Genomic DNA, 24,897 nt, shown 5'->3' with positions numbered 1-24,897 from the left:
TGACAAATGCTGGCAATTAATTTCCACACACATTTTCGTAACTGAGCCCTGACCACCGCTCGTCTGTCACTTTGGATTTTGCTTGCTCCTCCTCCTCCTCCTCGTCTTCCTTCTTCCTTCAAAAGGTGTTCTCACATGTCGGCCGTGTCCTGCCACTTTGATTTGGATTCCAAACATTGGCCACTGGGATTTCGTCTTAAACGCTTCTCATTTATTTTAACGCCTCAAGAGCCCGTCGAATGGCATAACCGTAATAGAAAACGGTTTGCTGGCATCTTTTCTACTTTTCGGCATTGCCCAAAAATATCTTGATACGCCTCCGGCCATTTCTGACTCAGACTCCGACTCTGACGCCGACGCTGACAAAGGAAAGTCAGCAAAAGCAAAATGGCCAAAATAACCTTAACACATTTTGTGGGCCAAGAGCAGCAGCAAGCAGCAACAGAGGCATTTGTGGCCATAGCATGCCGGACTGTGTCGAGTCTCGTTTGGATTGAGGGCAGTAAACTGCAACTTATTGCTGGGAATTGTTTCCATTGATCCCCGCATAACACAATTTGGTATGTGTCTGCGTGTATATGTGTGTGTGCGCTTTTGACTTTTGCCAGCCCGAAATTTCATTTGGAACATTAATGTCGCCAATATGGCGAGCACGTAAAGTCAGCAAACAGTTGTTGTTCTGGGTCGAATATCAATATTTCAAATAAAGATACCAATTGGCAGGTAAGCGTATTGACTATGAAAAAACAAAGTGACATGCCGAAAACTTTGGGATTGTAAATCAACAAAATTGGACAGGCAAAGTTTAGAGTATTAAATTGAGATTCTAGAGAAGTACTTAAAATGGGGAAAAGTAAACTAATTTATAATGCATTGATAGGGTTAAATTAACTAAATGCTGTTGGAACTTTAGAGAATTTATAATAAAGTAGTGTAAAATCTATATTAAAAGATAATAGCAAATAACTACTGCTGAATATCCAATATATAACTTTAAGAGTATTTAAAATAGTTTAAAATTGATAATTGAAAATGCTGGTGCTAAAAAATGTATTTAAATTCATTTAATTTTGAAATATCACATTAATACACTTAGACAGCTATTATACTTCGATACCAAACAAGCAGCTATTAAAAATGTTAGCCCAAAATAATTTAGAAAATCAACCCAACTCTAGGTTCAGGAAAACTGCATAAAGTCACAAGAGATTAAATGGTGAACAGCAAACAAAACTACATAACATGGTCATACATATTATGTGTATCATGCATATTTGATGTGCTGTAATTAATCGCATGTTAGATTCGGCTAAATATGTGCGACAATATGTCATATGCAATTAGACAGTCAATTCCAGTTCACCAAGGGGGGTAGAGAGCGGTGAAATGTGTCGGTTTGTTTATATAGACCGCGTGTATGGATCTAGTTGAGGACGTGACATTTGAAATGTGAAACGTGCAACGTGACTAGTTGCAAAGTATCATTGGGTAACTAGTTTACGATATGCTCCCAAAAGGGGGGTGAAAAGAGGTTCATAAGTGGGGTGCGCGGCATATTTAAATTAGCCGCTGTTGGAGCTATCTGCGCGTGATAATCAAATTGCAGAAAATTTAACAAAAAGAGCGCGCAAGTTTGTGGAAGTGGAAGTGAAAACCACAACACAAAATGCCAGGCGAAAGCATTTTCACCATTTTCACAACTGTCATTGAAATGTCAACATAAATCTACTGACAGCCTGTCCCCAAAGCCATCTCCCCGTCCCCAGCTACGCCCCCCTCCCCCTCCCTCTCGACACCATCTCTCCAGCCATCTCTCTCTCTCCCATGTGTTGTGCTTGAGCTTTGGCTTCAGCCGCATTCTCATCCTCAGCCTTTTTCGCGCGCTGCGTGACGTAAATGCTGATGAATATTTCTCATCTGTTATGTGTGCTGCTGTAGCAATAGAGAAGGGGGCGAACAAGGGGGGCTAACCGCCATGCAGTTTTGTTAAAACGTGGATTTGTCCCGTCGCGTGCTGCCTTCTCAGTCCTCACTCCTCAGTTCCCAGTCTTCTTCAAACCGAAATGGGCTTGTCAGTTTTGATGAACTATCTATGGTGCTCCCCATAGGATGCTGATGCTGCTGCTGATGCTGATGCTGATGCTAATGCTAATGCCTCTGACAGAGATCTATGTGCGGTCTGATTCATTCAAGTCTCCGCCAAGATGGCCAGCACCCAGGCACATTCAGACACAACTCAGATGAGGTCACGTACAATCCGTGTCAACGTTCCCTTCGTTGGCTTATTAAATGTTAGTTGCTTTTATTTGTTATGTGTTATTTGTTGATTCAACTGCTGCTTCTGCTGCTGCTCCTGCCGAGCTGCCATGTATTAAGTATTAATCCTGCTTAAATGTGATTAATGCTCCTCAAAAGGTTCTCAACCTGGACATTCATCTGGCTAATGAAAGCAACACAAAGCCACTATTGTTTAGCTATGGATAACAGGTACTTAGCTGCATATATATTTTAATTATCCTTATGAATAATACCATTAAATAATCTTTGTACTACGAGTCAATTGAGCTGTATGTGTCGTCCTCGTCCCCTGTTCTTAATCAATTTATCTCGGCATTTTAAAATGAACATTTTTGGTATGAATATTCAGCCTTTAGTTCTGCAGCATTCCCTGGAGTATTAACAATGTGCTTCCATTGTGTTTGACTATGAATTAGTGCATCCTTCTACACGTCACACATCCTGCATCCTTTGAGCCTATTCTCTCTGTATCTCAGATTATTTCCCATGACCAAATTTGCATAACAGGCGAATAGTACACACACACACACTTGATTAGACGACAGAAGGGAAGAGAGGAAAGTATCTTCATGTATACATTTGTGTGTTAGTTAACCTAAAGATACATTCACAAAATCATGTTTCTAGACTAGGCATTCTGCTCAAAAAATAGATTTCAATTTAAGCTCGATTTCTTAGGGAAATTTAAAACATGTCTCCTAGCTTTCATTTTATGTTAAGAATGATTTAGAAAATACATAACAAGTGTCTAAGTTTTCAATTAAAAAAAAAATATCTATCATATTAATTAAACTATTAAAATGACTTGATATTAGAATATTTTAAAAATGAATTACAAAACAAATCTTAAGAAAATTACATGGTTTCGATCACTTCTGTGCTGTATGCAAATATAATAATATAATATTGAAAAGAATAATAATATTGAAAATGAAGTTATAATAATGAAGAATAATGAAGTTATCCACTTAATACATTTATTTTCTACAACTCTCCTCATTTGATAAGATGTCTGGAGTGCGTGTTTAGAGGAGGTCAGCGTATGTTGCAAGATATCATATGATATAGGATATGCAAATGAAGTTGCTGTTCGGCGTTTGCTCTTTCAACAACTTGACTACAAACAGAACACACTATCTGTCATAACTGTCATGCGGCACTGTCATTGCAAAAGGCAAAGCGCAAAGCGTTGTGGCCATCAATCACAGAAGTTGTGCAAATGGATATGTAGACATTAGATGCCTTCGTGTTTGCCGTCAGCATTGAGTTCAGCTCAAATCAGATGGTTGTTCTTGTTCTTGTTGTTGTTACTATTGTTGGAAGCAAAGCAATGCACAGCTCAACTTTGACCTATTGATGACACTTGAAACTTCAAAGTGCATGCTGTTAGCTATCTTGTGTCCATTTCGAGCTTAAATTGATGTGTCTATAAACTTTATCGACTAACAAATGAATGGCAGCACTTCAGCAGAGAAACAAATGCACATCAATTTGTTACAAATTAGCAGTTTGCAGACTTGACAATCCACAGCAAACTCCGTTCAAATCATGCTCCTCACGCTATCCCAATTCTTAACCCTCGCCCCATTCTACTTTTTGTTTGTTTTGGGCCAAAAGCCATTCGCAGCACTGCAGCTAAAAGCTTTTCGGGTCGAAGAGATTCCCGACGATTATTTATGTACTTAATGCAGATAAAGTTCTATTTTGGGAGCTAGCCTCGCAGTCCAGGCACAAAGCGCTCCGTGGCTTCGCCGACTGAAATAAAATTTTTTTTACTACAAACAAACGCCGGGGAAAAAATCAGTCACGTCTGTGCAAATGGAAATGGCGCGGAATTCGGGGCCAACGAAAAAAATATAAAAAAAAGGGCACAAACAGCGAATGGGAAAAACTGCGGCAGGATATATAGTATACTATGTTTGCGTATAGAGGTGAAAGACTTTTAATACTCCCGTAGTCAATACCTGAAAAGGGGTATATTATTGCTCCTGTAGATACCCTAGATTGCCCGAAAGTGTTCCCACCTCAATTAATAAAGTTTGCATGCTGATAGCAGACATTTAACTTAAAACTGACGACTGAAAACTTACTATAAATTATTAAAAACTTAGTTTCACACAAAGTGCAGCTCCCATGCTCAGAGCAACACATCACGCTGCCCTCAGGAGAGCCACAATTCAAGAAGACTTTTAAGCTTTTCCGGTTGCCTTTTTTATACACCAACGAAAACACACACCTGCATAGAGTATTATAATTTGGAATGCACATGCATGTGAAGGTCAAAGCAAAACAGCTAGCCTGAGCGATTATGGTGTGTGAAAAGAAGACAACAAATGGGAGACATGCTAGCGCTCGACAAGCAGTTGTACGTTTGCACTGCTTGTAATGCAAGCAGTTTGTGTGCTTAATGTTTACTGAGTAACTGCGCGTCGAGTTGGGCTCAAATAATAATGTGCAACTCTTAAGAGATGGCGAAATATGAAACGGGGTAGGAATCGTGGATTGCCAAAACTGCTGTATAATGAAGCCAGATTCTTGTTGTTGCGGCTAAGCGAGAAAAAATGACAAAATGTTGCGCTGGCGGCGCAAATTTTGAGCCTTGCGCCGGGTCAAAAGTTAACTTGGATAGGATGATGGGTTGCTTAAAATGTGGAAAGGGGGCAGAAAATGTCACAGAGTTTCGTTGTCGTTGTCGTGGCTGACTTTGCCAGCGTCTGCAGTTTGCTGAGCCGACTATCATATTCCAGACTTTTGCGTTTTTACGAGTTTTTATAATCTTTATGATTTCAGCGTTTTTACAGCTCAAGAAGTTGAGAAACCGATGTCGACACTTAAATGTGCAATTTAAATTCAAAGCCGCTTAAAATATCAAAATTTTTGGGTGAGCGCATAACTTCCACTCACTTGACTCAATTTTCGTAAAATTTTATATTTATGACAAGCAATTTAACTTTTCCCTAATTGCGCGACATGCGAAATTGAAGCTAACAAGCTCAAAGCGCAGACTACAGGATGTCGAGACTGGGTTAAATGCTTCATTAAATGCAACTTTTGCCAGTCGGAAGCGAGCGATGCAAAAGTTTGCCTAGATGCTACTGTACTATATCCAGGGCCACACAGGAGTCAGGGATAGGGGATTTGGGTACAAAACTGCAGCCGCGAAGCAAATAAAATGCCTCATTAAGATGTGCTAGTGCAGGTTATTGGATTAGTTTAATGGTGTCTCTGCAGCAAGCATCCAAACAGAAAGCGGCAAGCGGATGTGATGCTAGTTAAACTAGCAGGAAGGTAAAATCTTTCACATGCCAAGCCCCATTTGCTGTAATTTAAATATGAAATGTGCACATGAATTCCAAATGACAACAGCGAAGCCACATTCACATAGAAAGTTTAGAGCTGCATAAAAATGTTTACGATATTTAAACTTACCTTCTACTCAAACTTGATGAAATCATGGTAACAGCCAAGTTAACATAATATATCCAGGTTAAGGAGCTCTCGAGCAGGGTTGTTAGCACTGTTAAATAGCAGACGTAACCTCAAATTTGCGCGCGATCTATGCGCGCACACACACACAGAAGAGTGCTAAGATTAGTTTTCCCTAACGTGTAACGGTAACTCACATTTTCACTCACGGAATTCGCAACACGACAATCATTATTACCACTCAATATTATGGTAAAAGTGCTGGCAGCAGCCACACACACAAACACAGAAAGTGACACTGCACATTTGCATACATACATGTACATATGTATGTATGGTTGTATGTGTTGCCCGCAGGAGCACACTTTTTTCCGCTATCCATATATCGAGATGGCATGACAATAAATTGCATAGACACGTTGCACTTTAGCTCACACTTATCACCATATACACAATACAAAAAAAAAATAATAAAAAAAAAACATCACATCAACAATAAAACATTGGTTATTTAATAAAACTCGTTAAACTGCGCAGACTGCACGCAAGCAAACTTTTAACTGCACTTACAACTTTAAAGACAGGGTTGTTATAATGCATGACAAAAGCTGCATGCGATCGTCTACAGACACACTCACCCATATTGTAGAAACAAATTGTCCGCACAAAATATAACGGATTTTCTTGGATCAAATGTACCAAATATAACAATAGTGAAGTTTATGTTATTGAGATTATTGAGAATGCGGAGCAACTTTGTGTTAGACAATTAATAGAGCTTTTTGATTACCGCAGATAGTTAATGTGTTCCACAGCAGCTGTTTATTGCTGCCAGCTGCAAGCATGTTGTTGGCAATTACGCTCTTTGTGTTGGCTTAATTAATGCTGGGAAAGCTCCTCCTTCTGCGACTACGACTACGACGATGGCATTGCCGAGGGCAAAAAGAGATGACTGGGAACTCAATTACACTAATTGGGTTATCATATGACAAGGCAAGTTTGTCTCCGAATATCCTTCTTGTTGTACTGAGTGTCAACTAAACATGATTTAACCCAGATTTGAGCAGCCATTAATCGAGAGTGGTTGAAGTAAGAGTAACTTTAATTAATTTACAACATTGTGGGTGCATATGATGTACATTAAAGACGTACGGCTGGCTCAAAGTGAATTAGTTCGGAATTTTCGTTAGATGTGCTGTTTGACATCATCTCTTCCAGCATGCGATTCAATGACTCGGAACCAAGCTCACAATCCTTCTCAATATTATTTATGATCCTCGGACGCATTGCAGCGTTGTGCTCATCGCTACTTAGAATCTGCTGCAAAGCTGCACTTATCTGTTCTGACCCCATAATATAGGGAAGATCTGCCGATTCGGATCCACTTTGAACTGCTGACGAGTACATGCAATGCGCACAATAATATTCATTGTCTTCATTGGCCACCTTCACCATGCGAATGGTTTGTGTCCCCGCTAAAAGGCCAGCTGTAATGCTTACAAGCCATCGAGCGATCGGTTTCATTGCGTACGAAATTTCTTTCAGATGTTTGTGCTTAATTTTTCAGTGCATATTTAATACCAAAATACAAATATGTTGACATATTTTTCAATGAATAACTTAAGTTTGTGCTCATGAGTTTATTTTTTAAAATGGCCGTTACGTGCTTAGTAAGCACTGCTTACAGAGTAAACAGCTGTTAACTAACAGATGAAACAGAAATAATTTGGTATTTTCGGTATTAATACCTCAGTCGTCTGCATTTTAAGCAGAAGAATATACAACCGTTTATAATTATACTCAATAATTGCTTAGTTAATAAGAAGTTATAAATAATAAATAATTATTAACAACTTAAGAATACCGCAATTAAAATAAGCAGTATATTTGTAATTTGAGCCTGCGATTTTGCCAGTTACTAAACTGGTCACACTGGCTGCACGACAAATAAACATAAACGTAAAATGCTACCTGGCGTTGGCGTATTTGGAACGGGTGAAATTGCCAATGTGCTGGTGCCACTGCTACGAGAAAAAGGCTTTGAGGTGCGCGCCATCTGGGGCCGCACCCTCAAGGAGGCCAAGGAGACGGCGAGCGCACAGAATGTCGCCTTCCACACCAACGTCATAGACGAGGTGTTGCTGCGCAAAGACGTCGATCTGGTGTTCATAGTGTGTCAGCCTTTTTTACACGCTGAGATCTCGGTAAAAGCACTGGGCATTGGCAAACATGTGGTTTGCGACAAACCTGCTGGACTACATCAGATGGACGCATTGAAAATGGTGCGGGCATCACAATACTATCCAACACTCATATCGCTGGTGAATCATCCGTTGCGGTTTTTGCCCGCCTTTACACAAATGCGTCGCTGCCTGCAGGAGGAGCTGATTGGGCCGCTGGCGGCCGTCGTGCTGATGGATGTACGCGTCCAGCTGGGCACACTCTTTCCAGAGAAGTACAACTGGATGTGTGACGCACAGATGGGCGGTGGAGCCCTCAATCTGGTAGGCAGCGTTGTGGATCTAGTTAGCTATCTACTGCAACAGCAAGCGGTGCGTGTGCATGGCGTGCTCAGATCGTACACGAAGACAACGGGTGCCATCAATGGCATACGGCAAATTACAGCGCCGGATTTCTGCAATTTCCAAATGGAACTGGCCAGTGGAACACTGGTCACAGTGGCGCTGCACAGTCACACTGTGCCCGCTAAAACGTTCTCGCAGGAGGTGCTCGTTTATGGTAGCAAAGGACATCTGGTGGTGCGTGGCGGCGATTTATTTGTGCTGAAGGAGGGACAACCGAAGGAGGAAGCAGTGTATGTAGATGTGCAGGATTTGCATTTCTCCACAAACAACTCTTTGCTGCCACGTCCCTACATCAAGGGACTGTGCAAAATGGTCGGCGCACTAAAGGAAGCCTTCGGCAGCAAGGAGTCCAGCTGGATTAAGGCACCCGTTTCCACAGCAGCCACGTTTGAGGATGGTCTTTATGTTCAAGCTGTCGTCGAGGCGATACGAAAATCAAACGAGACGCGTCAGTGGCAACGTGTCCAACTGTCCACGGATTCGCCTCTCAATCACGATCAGATCATAAGATATGGCTATGCACGCATGTCCACAATGTGAAGCACATACATAGATAGATATATATACTACTATATAGGTATTAACTCATTGGCCGACTTACTAAACAAAGCACTTCACTAATCGGCGTCAACCGTAAATGTATTTAACTTATTGTATTAGCATTTATATTCGTGCATTAACAAAGCGTAATTGTTTTTGTTTAGACCGTAAGTTTAACTTAAATCGAATAAGCAAGTTTGATATATATAATATATATATTTTTCCAAATTTTGTATAAATTAACCAGACAAATCTGTAGATTATTCCCCCATGTCAAGTGCTCTCCGATTTGTATTTAACTGTGCAATCAAAATCATTCTAAAAATACAACTAAACACATTCGAAATTATGCAGCAACTCAAGTACTATATTGTTAAGTTTGATTTGCCATAACTAATTGAAGATATACGTATTTTAATATGTAGATTTCCAAACGCATTTGTAAGAAAACACTAATTCCAATTACAAATTTACCATTTTATTTAATCAAATAAAAAAGCCACAAAAATTAGAATCCCTTAAGTGTGCTAAATTGCTTAAACTAAAACTTACACTAACTAAAAACATGAATATTCAAAATTTAATGATCACAATGTATCTTTGTTTATTGACCTTAAAAGTGGAATCTGGTTGTTCTGTGTAGTTTCTGCCACGAATCCAAAGATACTCTATAGTACATAATGTTGGCAAGCTCTTCATTTGGCTATGAAAATTTGTGTGCTTGAATATTGTGACAGCAATCAATTCCATTTCGTTGATTGTGCGTGATTCTTGCTCATTTGTTTTTGTATTTTATGTTTTTCCTTCTTTTTTGTGTTTTTGGTATATCAGCGTAAAAGATTAAATTAAAACTACATACTACCTTAATATGGGTGAGAATAAGTGTTTAAAATGCTACCCTAAAGCCTTTTCTGAACAATTTGGTTAAAGTTATGCAACAAAATCGAATGAATGTCTTTAACTTAATGCTAAATAAATAGTATAATTAAATAATAAATGAAATTGAAAAATCAAAACGAAAAAAAACAAAGAAATAGACACCTAAATATATACAAAAATCGTAACTAACTAAGTCTAGTCTAGGTCTATGACGATGCTCTATCGTTTGTTCAGCTTGCGCCACAGCGTGATCACCGTCAGCAGATGCATCACACCAATCACAGTGCCCATGAGCAGTATACAGTCGGACATGTGAACATCGGAGATCATCATGTACTTGAGAAAGACTTTGGGACTGCGAAAATGACAGTACATGACATTGTCGGGACAGTTGAGGAATTGGCGATCCATGCCATAGATGGCATTGAGCGCTCCATGGAAACCAGCACGGAAATAGCTCAGATGCCACATCCAACGAAATATCGGCGTTATGTCGATGTAACGTGTGCAGAAGCCAAAAACGGAGAACAATACAGCCAAAATAGGTCCGATGAAGACGGCAAGCTACAGGCATAAAAATATTATGATTAGAGATATTAATAATTGCGACAAAAAATATGCGAATTTGAAGTACCTTAGTTGGCAGCGTGGCGCCCACAAATAAGCCCCACGCTTGAGCGCTGAGCGTGGCCATAATGGCCAAGAGCATAAAGTAATAGATTCGGAAAGATTCAGAGCTATCGTTATCCGTCAATCGCACACTAATAACGATATAGAGAGCGGCACACAAACTCTGCAAGATTGATTCATTTATTAAATTCTCAATTCATTAATCATTTATCATTTAATTAACTTACTTGAAAGGGTATCTCGAAGCTGATCAGCGACAAGAAATACGGTCCCAACTTGTACCAACGATTGAAGTGTTCCCTCGTCAGCATATCGATCTCCAAGGGAACTGCAAGTAACCACAACAACAAAGATCAAGAGTCATTAATGAGCTGGCAAAAAAGTTAATAATAAACTTATGATAAAGGCAGGCCCGCCCCTGTCAACAACATATTATTATATAGGTCAGGTCAGTAGACCGAAAACGACAGTTTTGCGATGTCAAAAACCGGTTTCAAAGCCACACAAAATCAATACAACAAAATTAAATAATAAAAAAAAACTGAGAAAGTTTCGAGGATATAAAAATGAGTCTCATATTACGCATCTCCAAAGTTAGTGGAAAAAAGTTTGGTTAACAAGTTTGATTAATGACCGAAAATGTATTTAAATCAAATTAAATTATAGAAGAGTTGTGTAAATTGTAGAACAGTTAAATGCTTTGCTCTTTGCTTAATCGATTTAATTACCGGTTTCACCTTCATCAAATGTTTATAGCTTTTTTGTTGGGTTTCTTTGTTAGCATTGATCTTTCAGCCAATAGAATTGGCCACTTCAGCGTAGGAGATCTTTGCGAACAAGAGACATAAATAAGCAAATATCGTTGGCAAACATAAACTGCAGCTGCATACAAAAAACTCCTGACTCTCAAGTTTTTATTTTTGCTTTTGTACTCGTATGTGCAAATAGTATTCACAAAGTGTTGAGGTCAGCATTGCATAAGTCTATGAACACGAGTAACACCAACTTAGGACGTCAACAGTTTACATTTTGCTTCATGTTGTGGTGTTGTTGTACTTTAAACTTGTATCTTTATGCTACTTACATGTCAATACCACTGCCATTTTGCCGGTGTAGACCAAGAGGAGGGTGGTGCCATACAGATAGACGTAGTTGCCCAGCACTGAGTGCGCGCTGTTGCCGACATTCATATACAGGTAGCCGAATATCACGCCAATGACTATGTGCGATATGATGCGGGCCAAGAGCAGAAACTGCAAAATAGCAAATAGAAGACATCAATATATCTATAAATCTAAAGAAAATGTAAGATAAGCGAAGCCGCCAGCGCATGGAAGCATTGCATTTATCTATGTGAAGGTTGCCGTCGAGTCGAGTCGAGTCGCGTCGCTTCGATTGGCTTTTTGAGTTATATTTACAATTGAGTGGTTTTCGCATACTTCAATTCTCAATAGCCACAAACAAGCCCACATCCATCTACAGCATGTTTCGATGTTTGTGCACAAAGTAGAACAACAAATTAATTCACAAGACGCTAAAAAGCACTCGCTGTCAATGGCAAACGAATAAATATGAAAAAATCCAAATATTCATGTAAAACACACTTGTACTACGCGAGCAGATCTCAAGTAACTAAAGCGAAGCTACATTTCAATGTCTCAAACATAAGCAGCTAATATCGCTCATACGCAAATATTACGTATACGCAGTGTGATACATTAGATTTAATTACGCTTGTAATTTTGTATTGATATTAATAAATATCAGTAAAAATGTGATTCAATCAATATTAATTAGAAACATTGCCAGCTTTGTTTCATTTTTTTAAAACAAGTCAATAAAAATCTGTGTTGCGTAGCTATAAATTATATCAGGTGTTAATTACATCTTATCTAAATAGTCGTCGGATATTAAAAATTAATAATGAAATAGGTGTAGCAATTACATCTGCTTTTGGCCTGCTGACCTCAGTTTAACACCTTGTGGAGATCTTGATTTAAGATTGTAGTCGAGTGAATTTTAATTGTCAGCACACCTTAGCACTGATTGGCGTAAAACCGAGAAATTGCTCGATAATTTCTATTTAGTTACATTGTAAAAAGTGCAAGTCGTAAAGAGAAGTGTTTTTACTTGTAGTTGCTGCAAAGTGCAGAATAGTTCATGCAATAATGCGACGTGTTCAATGGCATAACAAGGCAATAATTGCCATGAACATTTAATAATCATTACCGTCAAGCTCAAAAATGATGGCAACGATTACTTAAGAGCAAATCGCGTGTAAGTACACAGTTTATTAAATAAAGAAAAAGGTCAAATATTATTATTTTATGAACACACACAAACATATTTCAGACGTTTCGCAAAATGCGTCGAAACAGAAAGCGTATCCAATGCCCAGATAAAGATAGAGGGAAACATGGACTGTGCTAGTTGTAATTATGAAGTAGGTACAGGGCAATTAAATATAAAAAAAAAAAAACAAATACAAGACGCATACTTAGATATTAAATATAGTATAATGCAACGCACTCAACTTTAACCAAAAAATTACTAGACCATTAAAGATGAACAACACAAAAATGGTGAAAAAAGTATAAAAGCTTGAAACTTGAAATGAACAGCAGCTAGTACACAAAAATATATAATGTTTAACATTTCAAATGGGTCATACAATTTTTGGGGGAATCGCTTAAAAACCTGAATATAACAATAAGTAAATACTTAGCTTGCCTTACTTAATGGATAAAACGCCGTAAATTGCAACGAATTACCAAATCAACTTGACTGGCAATCAAAGTCAAGTTGTCAACTCGCCGCGTTGCGAGTTGCCAAGTTGCCACTTACGAGTTGCGATTGCGATTGGCGAGTTGCACTGCCCTAAACCGGCATGAGCACGACCTTGTTTCATTAACAAGTACGAATTATACTATATATATATATATTGTATATATACGTTGTATCTTATCATCATCGTATACTCACATAGTTACGACGGGCGCAGACCAAAATGCGTTTCATCAGGAGAAGATATTGCATGAGGAACGAGGCCGATTCGATCTTCTCAGATGTCTCCAATTCTGTGCTTCTCACATTGACAATCTCTACATCATTATCATTATCGTCATCGTTGTTCTGTGGTCGAGCATTGATTTCCTTTAGCGGCAACTCTTGGTAGCCAGACTTCGCATAGTCAAAGCTGGCGAATTGTGTGATCGCCAGCGTTGAGAGCTCTTGGGCCGAGCTGCTCAACTTCTTGCCGCCAATGTTCTCTGTAATGTTGTAATGCAAATGAACATTGAGTATACATACATAAAGTATATATTTAAGTAGCCACACGCCATTCAAACAAATACAAGTACTCTATGGCTATGCTATCGTGCTTATTATTCACGAATCCGAATGACGCAACTACGAGTATTCAATGTGATGTAATTCTTTGATTCACGATATAATGTTGCGCAATAAGAAACTTTCTTTAAGCAATTGCATAATTAAACACGAGTATTTAATAGTGTATGATAGTAAAAAATCATATTCATATTCTAACCAGTTTTTAATTCATAACTTGTTTCAACTTGAATCCATTTATTAACTTTGATATTAAAAATTGCAAGAAAATTATAATTCTTGAATTGAAATAGTATCCTAATCTATTGGAATATTCTTTAAAAGCTACATGTTTGCAATTATTACATAAATGATATCAATCAACTCTCTCACCTTTTATCGTTGATATAATGCGCGACATATCGTCGGTATTAACGTAGGGATAACGACTGGCATCCTCGTAATACTTCTGTTTCGCAGCTTCTATCAGATTGCTAATGTCGCGTTGATGTTCGCCAACTGCCACCTCCAGCACTGTGCACAGATATAGATGCAAAGATATATAACTTATTGCAGATACAATCATGAGCATATACTGAGCAAATACTTACGGTAATCGGCTGGATTGTGATAGCTGGGACAGATGAGCTGCTGATCGGCTAAGAAGGGCACCAGCTCCTTCACCCTGCCCTGATACATGCAATGACCATCGGCGACAGTGTAGAGCTTATCGAACATCTCGAAGATCAGAGCACTCGGCTGATGGATGGTGCAGACAATCGTGTGACCCTGCGAGGCAAGTTTCTTAAGCAGGGCAACGCATGAGCTGCACGAGGAGCTGTCAAGGCCGCTGTGAAAAAGTTCAAGGAAAGATGCTTCAATTATAGATGTTGATAACGAATGATTCAACTAATACATAACATAAAGGCAATAAACACAATCAGCGCACTTTCTTCGGTAATCATATTCGAGCACTCAACCCAACGGAAAAACACCAAATCATTATTTCAGCATCACAAATCTATCACATGATCAGAGCATAGACGATGCAAGGGGATCGATTTGTAGTTACCCTGGAATCAGTTTCTGTTTGTATATACTATATAGTGCTAATTCTTAAAAGACAATATACCCTATGGAGGCTTGATAATTCCCTGTGAAGCTTTTAACTTTATAATCCCTTGTTAATTCGACAGACAATCAAAATGTTGCCAAAGTTCGTTTTGGCGACTCACACATCCAAGTTAATGCTCTTTGAGTTCATTACACACTCTTTGTTTATAGCATTGTACGTAAAAATAACCGGTCATATAATAAACTAAGATATGATTCTTATTTTTGGATTCTACTTTGTATACGAGACTACAAATAGAAAGCGCATTTTTTGTGAACTCGTAGTTAATGAATTTATTCATAGTATGTCTAGAGCGGGTCATTAGACTCTAGCTTTAGAGCTTCAATTTGCAAGTCATTATTCGTAATGGCCATAAAGTTGTAGACATCCATAAATTCCCCCCATTCGGGCCTATGATCGAGTTTTTTCACAGCAATTCTCTATCATAAGTAGCTGAACAATTGAATACTATGCAAATGGAAAATTACAATGGAAAATTTTGTGGAAAACAATTAATGATATTGGGTAGAGAATGCACAATTAAAATTTAAATTTCAAATTCTTTGCATTCTATAGTAGTTACTTAGGTTTAGATGTGCGAATATTTTTTTATGAATTTTCTTTATTTTATCGCACTTTTCCATTTACTTGAAACAAATTTTAGATACTTTTTTATGAATCCAGTTATTAGTTACTTTTTGAATTGTACGAATAAATTTTTGTCTATTTTAATACAATTTTTAAGATATTTGAATTATTAATCTGTTGCTCCTAACGATGTTCTATTATTTCTTATTTAATTTTAAATTATAGTTTTGTTTATTCGCAATTTATTTGTTCTGCTTTATTTTATAGGTGTGAGGGGGCGTCAATTAAAACTAAGTTCAAAGCACTTTCTGTTCTTGGCGAAGTGTTCGCAATATTTATTTAGTTATCACTACGTCTTGTTACTCACGTCGTTGGCTCATCCAGATAGAGAACCGGCGGGTTGCTTATCAGCTCCAGGGCAATGGCAAGACGCTTCTTCTGTCCGCCCGACAGTTTTCCTGTGTGCACATTGAAGCGATGCTCCAGGCCCAACAGCGATAAGATGTGTTTGATCTATGCAAAATCAAAGCAAAGCATTGAGAAGAATGTTTTAATTATAGCATGATTATTTCCAAAATGATTATTTACCAAATTAAGCTTGTAGCCTTTGGTCACTTTGAAGCCGAGCTTCAAGTGCGCTGCCATCATCATTATCTCGCCAACCATCAGCTGGGGACGCAACAGATCATCCTGGTGAATGTAGCACGACAGCCGGCGAAATCGCTCCGAGCTTGTGGCCATGGGTTTGCCATTGACGCGAATGTTGCCACTGACTCCGGAGGCGCTACATGAAATAAAAAACAAAAAAGAAAATAAAATAAGGGACGCCGCAATTAAAACAAATTCTGTAAACAAAGTCAAGATGCGAGCAAAATTGTGGCGGGTTACGAATGCGACTTTAAGTTGCCGTCTGTGAGTGTGAGAATGAGTGTGAGTACGAGTGTGAGTACGAGTCTGAATACTTGTAAGCGTATTCATTTCAAGTTCGTAGTTTATTGACCGATAAGCGACATTATGGCGACATGTGTAATAATTTTCTGAACTCTAGTCTAAAGCAAAATTGCTGAGTTGCTTAATATATTATATTATAATAAGACTCATTAAGTTTTAAAAAGTAAAACGATTACCTAACAAAGAAGATTAATTGATGATAAGCATCGAGAACGAATACTTTAGGAATCCAACTTTTCTTAGATCTTATTATTTAATGCTGTTATTTATATTAATCAAAAACAAATTTGTAAAGAATGTATCTGCAAGATAATTCTAATGAATAGAATCTTCTTCAAATTTCAATTTCAAATTCAATTTGCCTATATTACAAAACTTTGGAATTCGCATCGCATTATGTAAAAGTTTAGAGATAGGAAGGTTATCAGTAATCACTTAATTGGTGGGTAAATACCTTTGTAAATTAATTAGAATATACTTTTTTTGTGGGATGTCTGTCTCGACAGTTGTTACCTAACCAGGAATAGTAACTTGGCATAAGATTAAATTGGTTTTGCAATAGGCAACGTAACATTTTAATGCAATAGTATAGAGCAGTATAGAGATCCGCTCGTGTGTGGACTTTGCCAGGGTCTTTCATAGAGCAGAGGCTGATGCTGTTGCTGTCGTTGAAAATGAATCTGCTGATAGCTGATAGCGTGTGTCTTTGACAGTCAGTGACAGTTCCGACATAGATTATTAGTCTCTCATATATATAACTCCTGTTAGCAGCCTCAATAGGCTGTCGATTGTTCCAGTTTTAATTGAATCTCGTTGAAAGCATTTGCAAGCAAAAATTGCAGTTATGCAAATGCTCGTTCGTCACAGCAATTATGACTCAGGCATTCGCTATAGTCGATTTCATTATCGCTCCGAGGTTCTACTTAGACATGCAACAAAATACCCAGTGTCTGTTCTAATGTTCAGACTTGCATATACTGTAAATAGATATAGATATGTTGGTCGTACGATCTTTGAAGTCTTGTGGCGTCACATTGCAACTGGACTTTGTAGCAACTATATATAGAACGCAATTCTTTATTTAGTAGGATATCGCTAAAGAGAAAGGCATTATTTACTAGAGATACAATAAATTCGCCAAAATAATATAAAAATAGCCGCTAAATACAATAAATCAATGCTAATTTATTTTTAAGACTGTAGTCTGGTTTTTAAAATATGCAAATGTCGTGATAATTGTATACAAAAACATATTAATTGAAAGCGTAAATCGAATAGCTTACCAAAATCCCGACATGACATTCAATAGTGTGCTCTTGCCTGCACCCGAAGGACCCATGATGGCTGTTAGTTCACCTGACTTAAAGTTGCCTTGCAGACCATGCAGGATCTCCTTAGTAACTGCCGATGGACAAACAACAGTCAGTACACTTTAAATTATTTCAGACACCTTTGAGTACTTACCAAACTTGCGTTCGGCAAAGGAAAACTTGCGAACCTCATAGCGTACATCGGAGAATTCAATGTCGATGGGTTCGCAGGCGGCAAAATTGGCATGAGCCACAGCTTCGTGGTAATTGAATGTGCGAAACTCGTTGAGATTATTGTTGACCTTATTCGTCGTTGCCGACGAAGTCGATGATTTCTCATCGATGGACAACTCTGAGCTCGCCGCCGAGGTGCAACAATTCATGCCCAGGCAATCGCTTTTCCCATGATGAAGATGATGATGCTGTTGCTCCTTGAGGCTGCCACTCGTGCTTGCCTCGCTGTTGCTGCTGGTGTCGCCTCCACCCACGCAACAGGCGGCGTCGGTGGCCTTAATGTCTGGCAAGATAGTCATTTCACTTTATCGAATAACGCGGCTCCACTTTTGATATGTTTATGGCTTTAGGCTGTAAAGGAAATTTACAAAAAACATTAGCGAAAATATCCATCATATATCTGAGTAACATTCTAGAGAGCGGTTGAATCATTAATTTGACATGCTTCCAGATGAATACATTAAGCGATGCCAATTAACTGTGGCACCTCTCTGAAAAATGGTTTCGTGTTAATACAATGAATAATTGCCAGACAGAATGACAAGCTGATTGACAGACTGACTTACTGACTGCTGGAATTGAGTATTATGCCTTCCATTAATAGTGTCAACCAAAAAGGGGATTGTTTAATAGAGCCTTAACCCCAACAAATAATCATGGTAAACACTTTAATAGCAGTTCTTATTGCTCATTACTCAAAGATCAGAGCTCCATTTAAATTAAATGAGAAAGTTTATTTTATAAATTTCAATTGTCTTTCACAAATATATAAAACAGTGACTTGAAAATAGCAAAAGCACAAAATCAGATATATAATAAATAATTAATTTATGCATCAGCAAATTCCAGTTCAATTGTTTTGTATTCTCAGTATCGATAATTTGCGTCAAAAGGAGTATAATATTTAATCAGAATCAACAATATTTGGCATAAAAGACAGTTTTTTGCTGACACAAAACTTACTGTAATACGAGTTTTAAAAGATAAGTACGTTTGCACTAACAGTAAGAGTAAGAAGTGCACTAACAGTTGAATTGATTGATTCAATGAATTGATTCAATTAAGAAGTTCTAGACAAATTTGCAAAATGCTGATGTCAATTGCTGCGGTCAAATTTATTTGGAGAGAATCTTTCGCTTAAATCTGTTGTTTTTAGATACAACGTATGAATACGTAAAAAGTTTTCAACTTTTATGAGTTATTGTTTACAATAATTATGTGCAATGTTTGCTCTGACCCCAGAGAACAATTCGCGAATTGTTTTCGACATTTTTAGCGCAATTGAAATATTTTTAGAATGCCTTCTACTTATTTGATTTTCAGCTCAAACTTGTTAATTGCAATCATTATTGTGCACACAGTTCACGTAGGCGAAGCGGCGATTATTTAGTAAACACAAATTGCATTTTTAACCGGGAGTGAGTAATGCGATACGATTAGTAAAGTAAACATTGTAGATTTGGGTAACGCCTCCAATTAGCACGAGTTTAAATGCGCACTCTATAATTAATTCAATGAGCATTATTATCAAACAATAGCATATAATATAGCCATAGTTAAATCATACATCTTGGCAATTAAGCACGTTTGCTTAATCAACAGAATATGCGCATACATAAATATGCTAAGTTGATCTGTCAGAGAGAAAGGGTATTACCTCTCACTTATTTTGCACATACATACGTCATCGTTCTATGGGGAAGTCAATTCAGAGATTGGGGAACACGTTTAGAAAAAAGATAAGTTATTTTAAGAAGTGGAATTTCAAAAATGTCTCACTATTTGTACTTAAAATAAAGTCATTGCGAATAGTGCAAGCGAGTCTTAAGCCCATTTCAATTACAGTCACGATCTTGCCATTTTTTATAAAGTCAAAACGTGTAAGCGAGAGTCAGAGAGGGAACGAGGGAAAGACAGATTGAAAGACTGAAAGAGAGACACACACACACGCACACATACAATTACGATTTGGGAATGTGGGGTATAAGAGTTGACAGAAAGCGGCAGGCATGATAAAATAAATAAACAAAATAAATACAACAACAACAAAGTAATAAAAAACCAAACAACAGAAGAACAAGCAAAACAAACTTAGCATGAGAAACATTATGTATTCGACCCTTAGAATCACATTTGCGATAAAGAAAAGTGCCATCGACAAGGTCAGCACGTGGCGATCGGCTTAGAAATCTACTGAATGTGAGCGCTTTGTGTGGGTTCAGGGACAGGGTCAAGGGGGAAATATGCGCAAATAGGCAAACACAACATACTATAACACACATTTTCAGGTTCGACAGTCAGATAACTTAGCGCGAAATTCGTATTTCACAGTCTGTGAGTTCCGGATGTTTTAAATACCTTTCTAGGAAAGTATTACCAGCTCTAAAATTGAACTTGTTTTCGAAAAAAAAACACAGATGCTATTATGAGAATTGGATTTATTTTATTATTATTTTTTATTCTTCAGAAAAACTATAATTTATCCTGATAGACAATAAAATAATAAACTATTTTGACATGATGCGTATCAATACGCAATGTAATTGTTTTTAAGAACTTTGTATTTCCTTGCATTGAATAAACTACGATATTATGATAAGTATTCCAGAACCAGAATCATACGTAATTGATCTGGTAATCCACAATGGTAAACAGTTTAGCAAAAAAAAATATTAGCACCTATCGTTAATTGGTTACGTACCAAGTTGCGTAAAAACTATACTGAACTAGATCATAAATATTAAAAACACATCATTAAATATGATATTTATAGAGTTGATCAGGAAAGAAATAACGCAACAGAGTACTTTTGCAATTGTTTTTGTGTGATGTGCTTATAATCTATTTACTCATAAATATGTATATGGCTGCAAGAGATAGGCGAAGAGAATGAAACGAGTGTTACGATGGCTGAAAGAACGGCTGGAACTTCCAGACTGGAAGAGCCACGACGCATTATCAAAACAACAGACAAGCACAGAGAGACAACATAGATAAATAGTCAGAGAGACGCCACTGGCCTACTTTTGAGTTGTGCTGCTCCCGCTGCTCTTGCGACTGAGACTGAGATTGAGACTGATGCTGATGCTGGTGATGCTTATGCTAGAAACGAACCAGAACCCGATAATAATCACAGCATGGAAGGCGAAAGCTTCTCAGAAGCAAACAAGCAAAAAAAACATTTTTGACTAGAAACGGAATGTTTATAAATACGCATTAACTACACATGAAGAAAAACTCAATCGAAAATTAACATATCTATATATAGGTGTGTATTAATATGAATTAATTAGGAAACCAATTTAAAATTTGCTAATTATATTTATGTACTAGGAAGTTAATTATATATTTGTTTATAAAATCAAGTAATATTTTTCAACTTGCATTTATATTGAAACTTATTTTCTGTGTATTTTCAGTCGTCTTTGGACTTCTACTCTCTCTCCTTTTCTCACTCTCTCTCTGTTTTGGGCAATCGCCCACCCACCCCAACCTAAAAACAACTCTCACTCACTGCCGCTCTCGCTCTTTCTTCACTCGCTGCACGTGAACTGCATGCAGTGTCGTCGACTCCATCGCACTCACCTTTATTTGGCCGCCAGCTGAGCTTTATTCTTGGGTGCAGTTCTTTGCCTTGTATTGTTGTTCTGCTCTCACACGCTAATGATTTGTATTGTTTGGGTGACACAGTTTGTTTTTGTTTGTTGTACTCAGTTGAAAAATCGCGCGCGCACGTGAACTAAAACGATATGATGCAAATATTTATAATAACACAAAATAAATAACGTCTTTCATGAATGAAATATATTGCATCTGCATTGCCTGTGTATGTGTATCTCAATCGTATTATGTATACGTTAATATGGAAGACGTATATAGCACAAAATTGTGTAAATATTTCTTTGCATAAGCATTGACAGTTGTTATCATCACACAAAACACGCGATCGCAGTAGTTTCGAATAATAAGTTTGTTATTGAATTCGCTCGCGTTAAGAACTTTTGTAATTTTAATGGCAATTCTATTGTTTGCGATTTCCGCTTGCACACAAATTTCAGTAAATTAATGGAAAGAACGAACACATGAGCTTTGTTTTGAAAGATGAGCTGCAACTTCAGCACACACAGATACACAGACACACATGCACACATATGTACATACGTATGTATAGGTTTTCTTTTAGTATTTGTACTTGTATCAAATGCAATTGCTGTTGTTGTCATTCGCTGTCGCTTTCTACGCTTTGTGGCCCGTTCTTCATTGAACTTATGCAGATCAACCGAAAGACAGAAAGACGGACAGACGGACAGAACAGCACGTAATTAATTTTAATTGTACGTCGATGTCGTTTTGTGTTGTGTCTTGTCTTCTTTCACTATGTGTTTGTGCTGCTATTATACACCACACACATGCACATTATTTACTTCTTTCTGCGCTTTTCACTTTGACGCGTTTCGTCTCCTTTTTATATCGCCCGCTTTACACAATTCGTTGATGCGCGTGTTCCATTTGCGCCGCTGGCTGCCGTTGAACTAAAGAATGCGCTCTCAACGGCTTGTTATTATAGCATACTCAAGTCAGATGCCCGCTCAGCTGTGTTGCCGGCAACACACATATACAGTGGACGTGGAGCCTTAGTTCTTCACACATATACTTCATATAGATTTTGTGGTAAACAATTACGTAGCGACAAAGTCTAGCAGTTGTTTTAATCAATTAACAAATTATAAATCAACAAATATACAAAATTTATAGCGATCTTTCGAATTCTTTCTCTCGTAAAAATATATTATGTTGTTTACCGTGTAAACAATTACATGCATTAAGGTAGCACTTGATTTAATGAATTAACGTATTGTGCTTCAACAAATTTAAACAATTGTAAATAGATTCTTCTCTTAAAAGATGTTCTTAGTTTCATTATTATCAAATAATGTAAAAAATAATCAAATTACATTTTTTGTTAAATACATCTGTATAAATGTTTAAATATTTAAGTGGAAAAAGTCTAATGACCTCGTAATGCACATATACAGTATTTTAATTCTTAATAAAGAAAGTATTAAATATGATCAAATATTATATAGAGCTCTAGAACACTTGTCCAATTTAAAGGTTTTAAGCATTTAACCCCACAGTGCAATTAGCATGGTGATCAGTAGCTTCAATTGACTCTCTGCTCTCTCGCAATTATTCTCGCTCACTCTCTCGCTCTCTATAAAGCCGACCTCTTGTAACGTTTAACGTTACGTGGAGAGCATTACGTTATGCTTTAAATAACTTTTCACATGATAATTTAATGTTTGCGGTTAATGTGTTTAACCATTGTGCGTATGCGTAATTATCCCAACTACTATATGGCAATTTTAAGTCTGTTTAATAGTTATAAATAAATAGACATATACGTAAATACATTTATGAGCACTCAATGGGTAAAGCTTGGGTAATTCTCCATTGCGTTTTTTCCAATTCTCGCTCTGAGGGTGTGCAATAATTATAAGTCACACTTTCTGCTCGCAGAGTCTTCACCTGACGATTTTCCCAAGTATTGTGAAATTTTCGTTGATTACCACGGATTAATTATAATTTGTAATTTTTCTAAAGTTTTTTTTTTATTATTTTAAATAAAGATTTAAAGTAATAATAATAGAAAAATCCATTTTTATGAATTTTATATTCATTCATTCATTAATTAATTTTTTTAATTATGCATTTTATAGAAATGTTTTTTCCAAAACAAAATTAAAAACTAAATAAACTCTATTGCAATTATTTTTTCTATTTATAAAAATCATTTTAAAATTTCACTCTTACACAACAAAAACTAGATTTAAATGATCATATTATCAGTTATAATCTTGTCAACGTGGTCAGCGAACTGTATGGCGACCTTAGCTTAATCTGATGTATAACGTATGTTATGTAACATATAGAAGGGATAACGATTATTTAACTTGCAATTAGTTTAGATCAAAGTGCCAACTACTTATTGTATTATAGATTATCGTTAAAGTTGGACAATTTCAATTAACGTTACGTGAATTCGATTAAAGTCAACAAGATACGCATAAGCAAATATAATAAAGCCACCTCAAAAATCGCATTACCTATTGGATTGCAGATAATTATGGTTATTTGCCCGTGTGCCAAGTCATGATCCGAAAATCTAGCTAGAAAATGACGCAGAATAGTTGGCAAATGAATTGCGAACTTGAATTGAATGAAGCGTGCTTGAATCTGAAGTACTTAGCAAAGCTTGAATGTAATTAAATTAGATGCTTGTGGAAACAATTATTTAAATTTTTTATATTTAAAAATTTAACAATATTTCGAACTATCATTAATTAAATTAAATTTTAATTGTAACTTTTATATATTAATGGAAATATAGTTATTATATTACGATTTTAAGGTGCTCTATTTGTTGTATTACATTGCTAAAGACAATAATGATAGCGTTCGGTCATTTGTTGAGTTTGCACTTTAATTAGCAATGAAATAAAATCGCATTAAAAATAAAAGTCGGCTGACAACGCCAAATGTTTGCTAATGGCCACAAAATCCCGAATAGAGTCAATGGAACTGCATGTCTTTTTGGCTAATAATTTAAATATGTAAGTATGTACGTTATTTCGAATGAGTGTTGGCAAGTGAATTAAATTGGCATGCTGAGTGCATTACTCGCTAACTGATGAATGAAGCGAATCAAGCGAGTACTTAGTATTTTGATCGGACTCTGAACTGTGCCTGCTGAGCGTACCTGATGAGCCCCAATAACTGACTGCGTAAGCAAACAATATAAAATCGCGACTCCTGAGTGAAATTTTAAGCACTGAAATACTGGGAGTGCCATTTACGTAGAAAATGCAAAAAACGCCGGTTGAGTAAGAATGATAGAGTTGCCTTTTGATGAAATTATCTCGCTTCAATCAGTCTGTAAATGAACTTGCTTGACTTTCACTGGCCTAATGACTAGGCAAATGTGTCCGGCTGCCAAATGAATACATCGGCATCG

The 24,897-nt window shown here is 37.1% G+C and overlaps 3 protein-coding genes across 3 annotated transcripts; 1 reads left to right on the top strand and 2 right to left on the bottom strand.

Annotated features, from left to right (window-relative positions):
• Positions 1-6,796: 6,796 nt before the first annotated feature.
• Positions 6,797-7,343, bottom strand: LOC117563705 (uncharacterized). Its single transcript, XM_034242152.2, has one exon. The coding sequence runs from the start codon at positions 7,246-7,248 to the stop codon at positions 6,865-6,867; it is 384 nt and encodes a 127-aa protein (XP_034098043.1). The 5' UTR covers positions 7,249-7,343; the 3' UTR covers positions 6,797-6,864.
• Positions 7,344-7,637: 294 nt separating this feature from the next.
• Positions 7,638-9,875, top strand: LOC117563704 (glucose-fructose oxidoreductase domain-containing protein 1). Its single transcript, XM_034242151.2, has one exon. The coding sequence runs from the start codon at positions 7,689-7,691 to the stop codon at positions 8,847-8,849; it is 1,161 nt and encodes a 386-aa protein (XP_034098042.1). The 5' UTR covers positions 7,638-7,688; the 3' UTR covers positions 8,850-9,875.
• On the bottom strand, positions 9,306-22,420 carry LOC117563703 (ATP-binding cassette sub-family G member 4). Its single transcript, XM_034242146.2, has 13 exons — positions 22,307-22,420; positions 21,468-21,621; positions 17,803-18,233; positions 17,622-17,739; positions 15,976-16,171; positions 15,755-15,900; positions 14,297-14,535; positions 14,079-14,219; positions 13,341-13,627; positions 11,443-11,611; positions 10,586-10,686; positions 10,363-10,521; positions 9,306-10,292 (listed from the first exon to the last, which is right to left on the bottom strand). The coding sequence occupies exons 3-13, from the start codon at positions 18,179-18,181 to the stop codon at positions 9,948-9,950; spliced, it is 2,280 nt and encodes a 759-aa protein (XP_034098037.1). The 5' UTR covers positions 18,182-18,233; positions 21,468-21,621; positions 22,307-22,420; the 3' UTR covers positions 9,306-9,947.
• Positions 22,421-24,897: the final 2,477 nt, after the last annotated feature.

The sequence above is a fragment of the Drosophila albomicans genome, chromosome 2L (assembly GCF_009650485.2).
Source record: "Drosophila albomicans strain 15112-1751.03 chromosome 2L, ASM965048v2, whole genome shotgun sequence".
NCBI lineage: Eukaryota > Metazoa > Arthropoda > Insecta > Diptera > Drosophilidae > Drosophila > Drosophila albomicans.
This window is presented reverse-complemented; position numbering and strand designations above follow the sequence as displayed.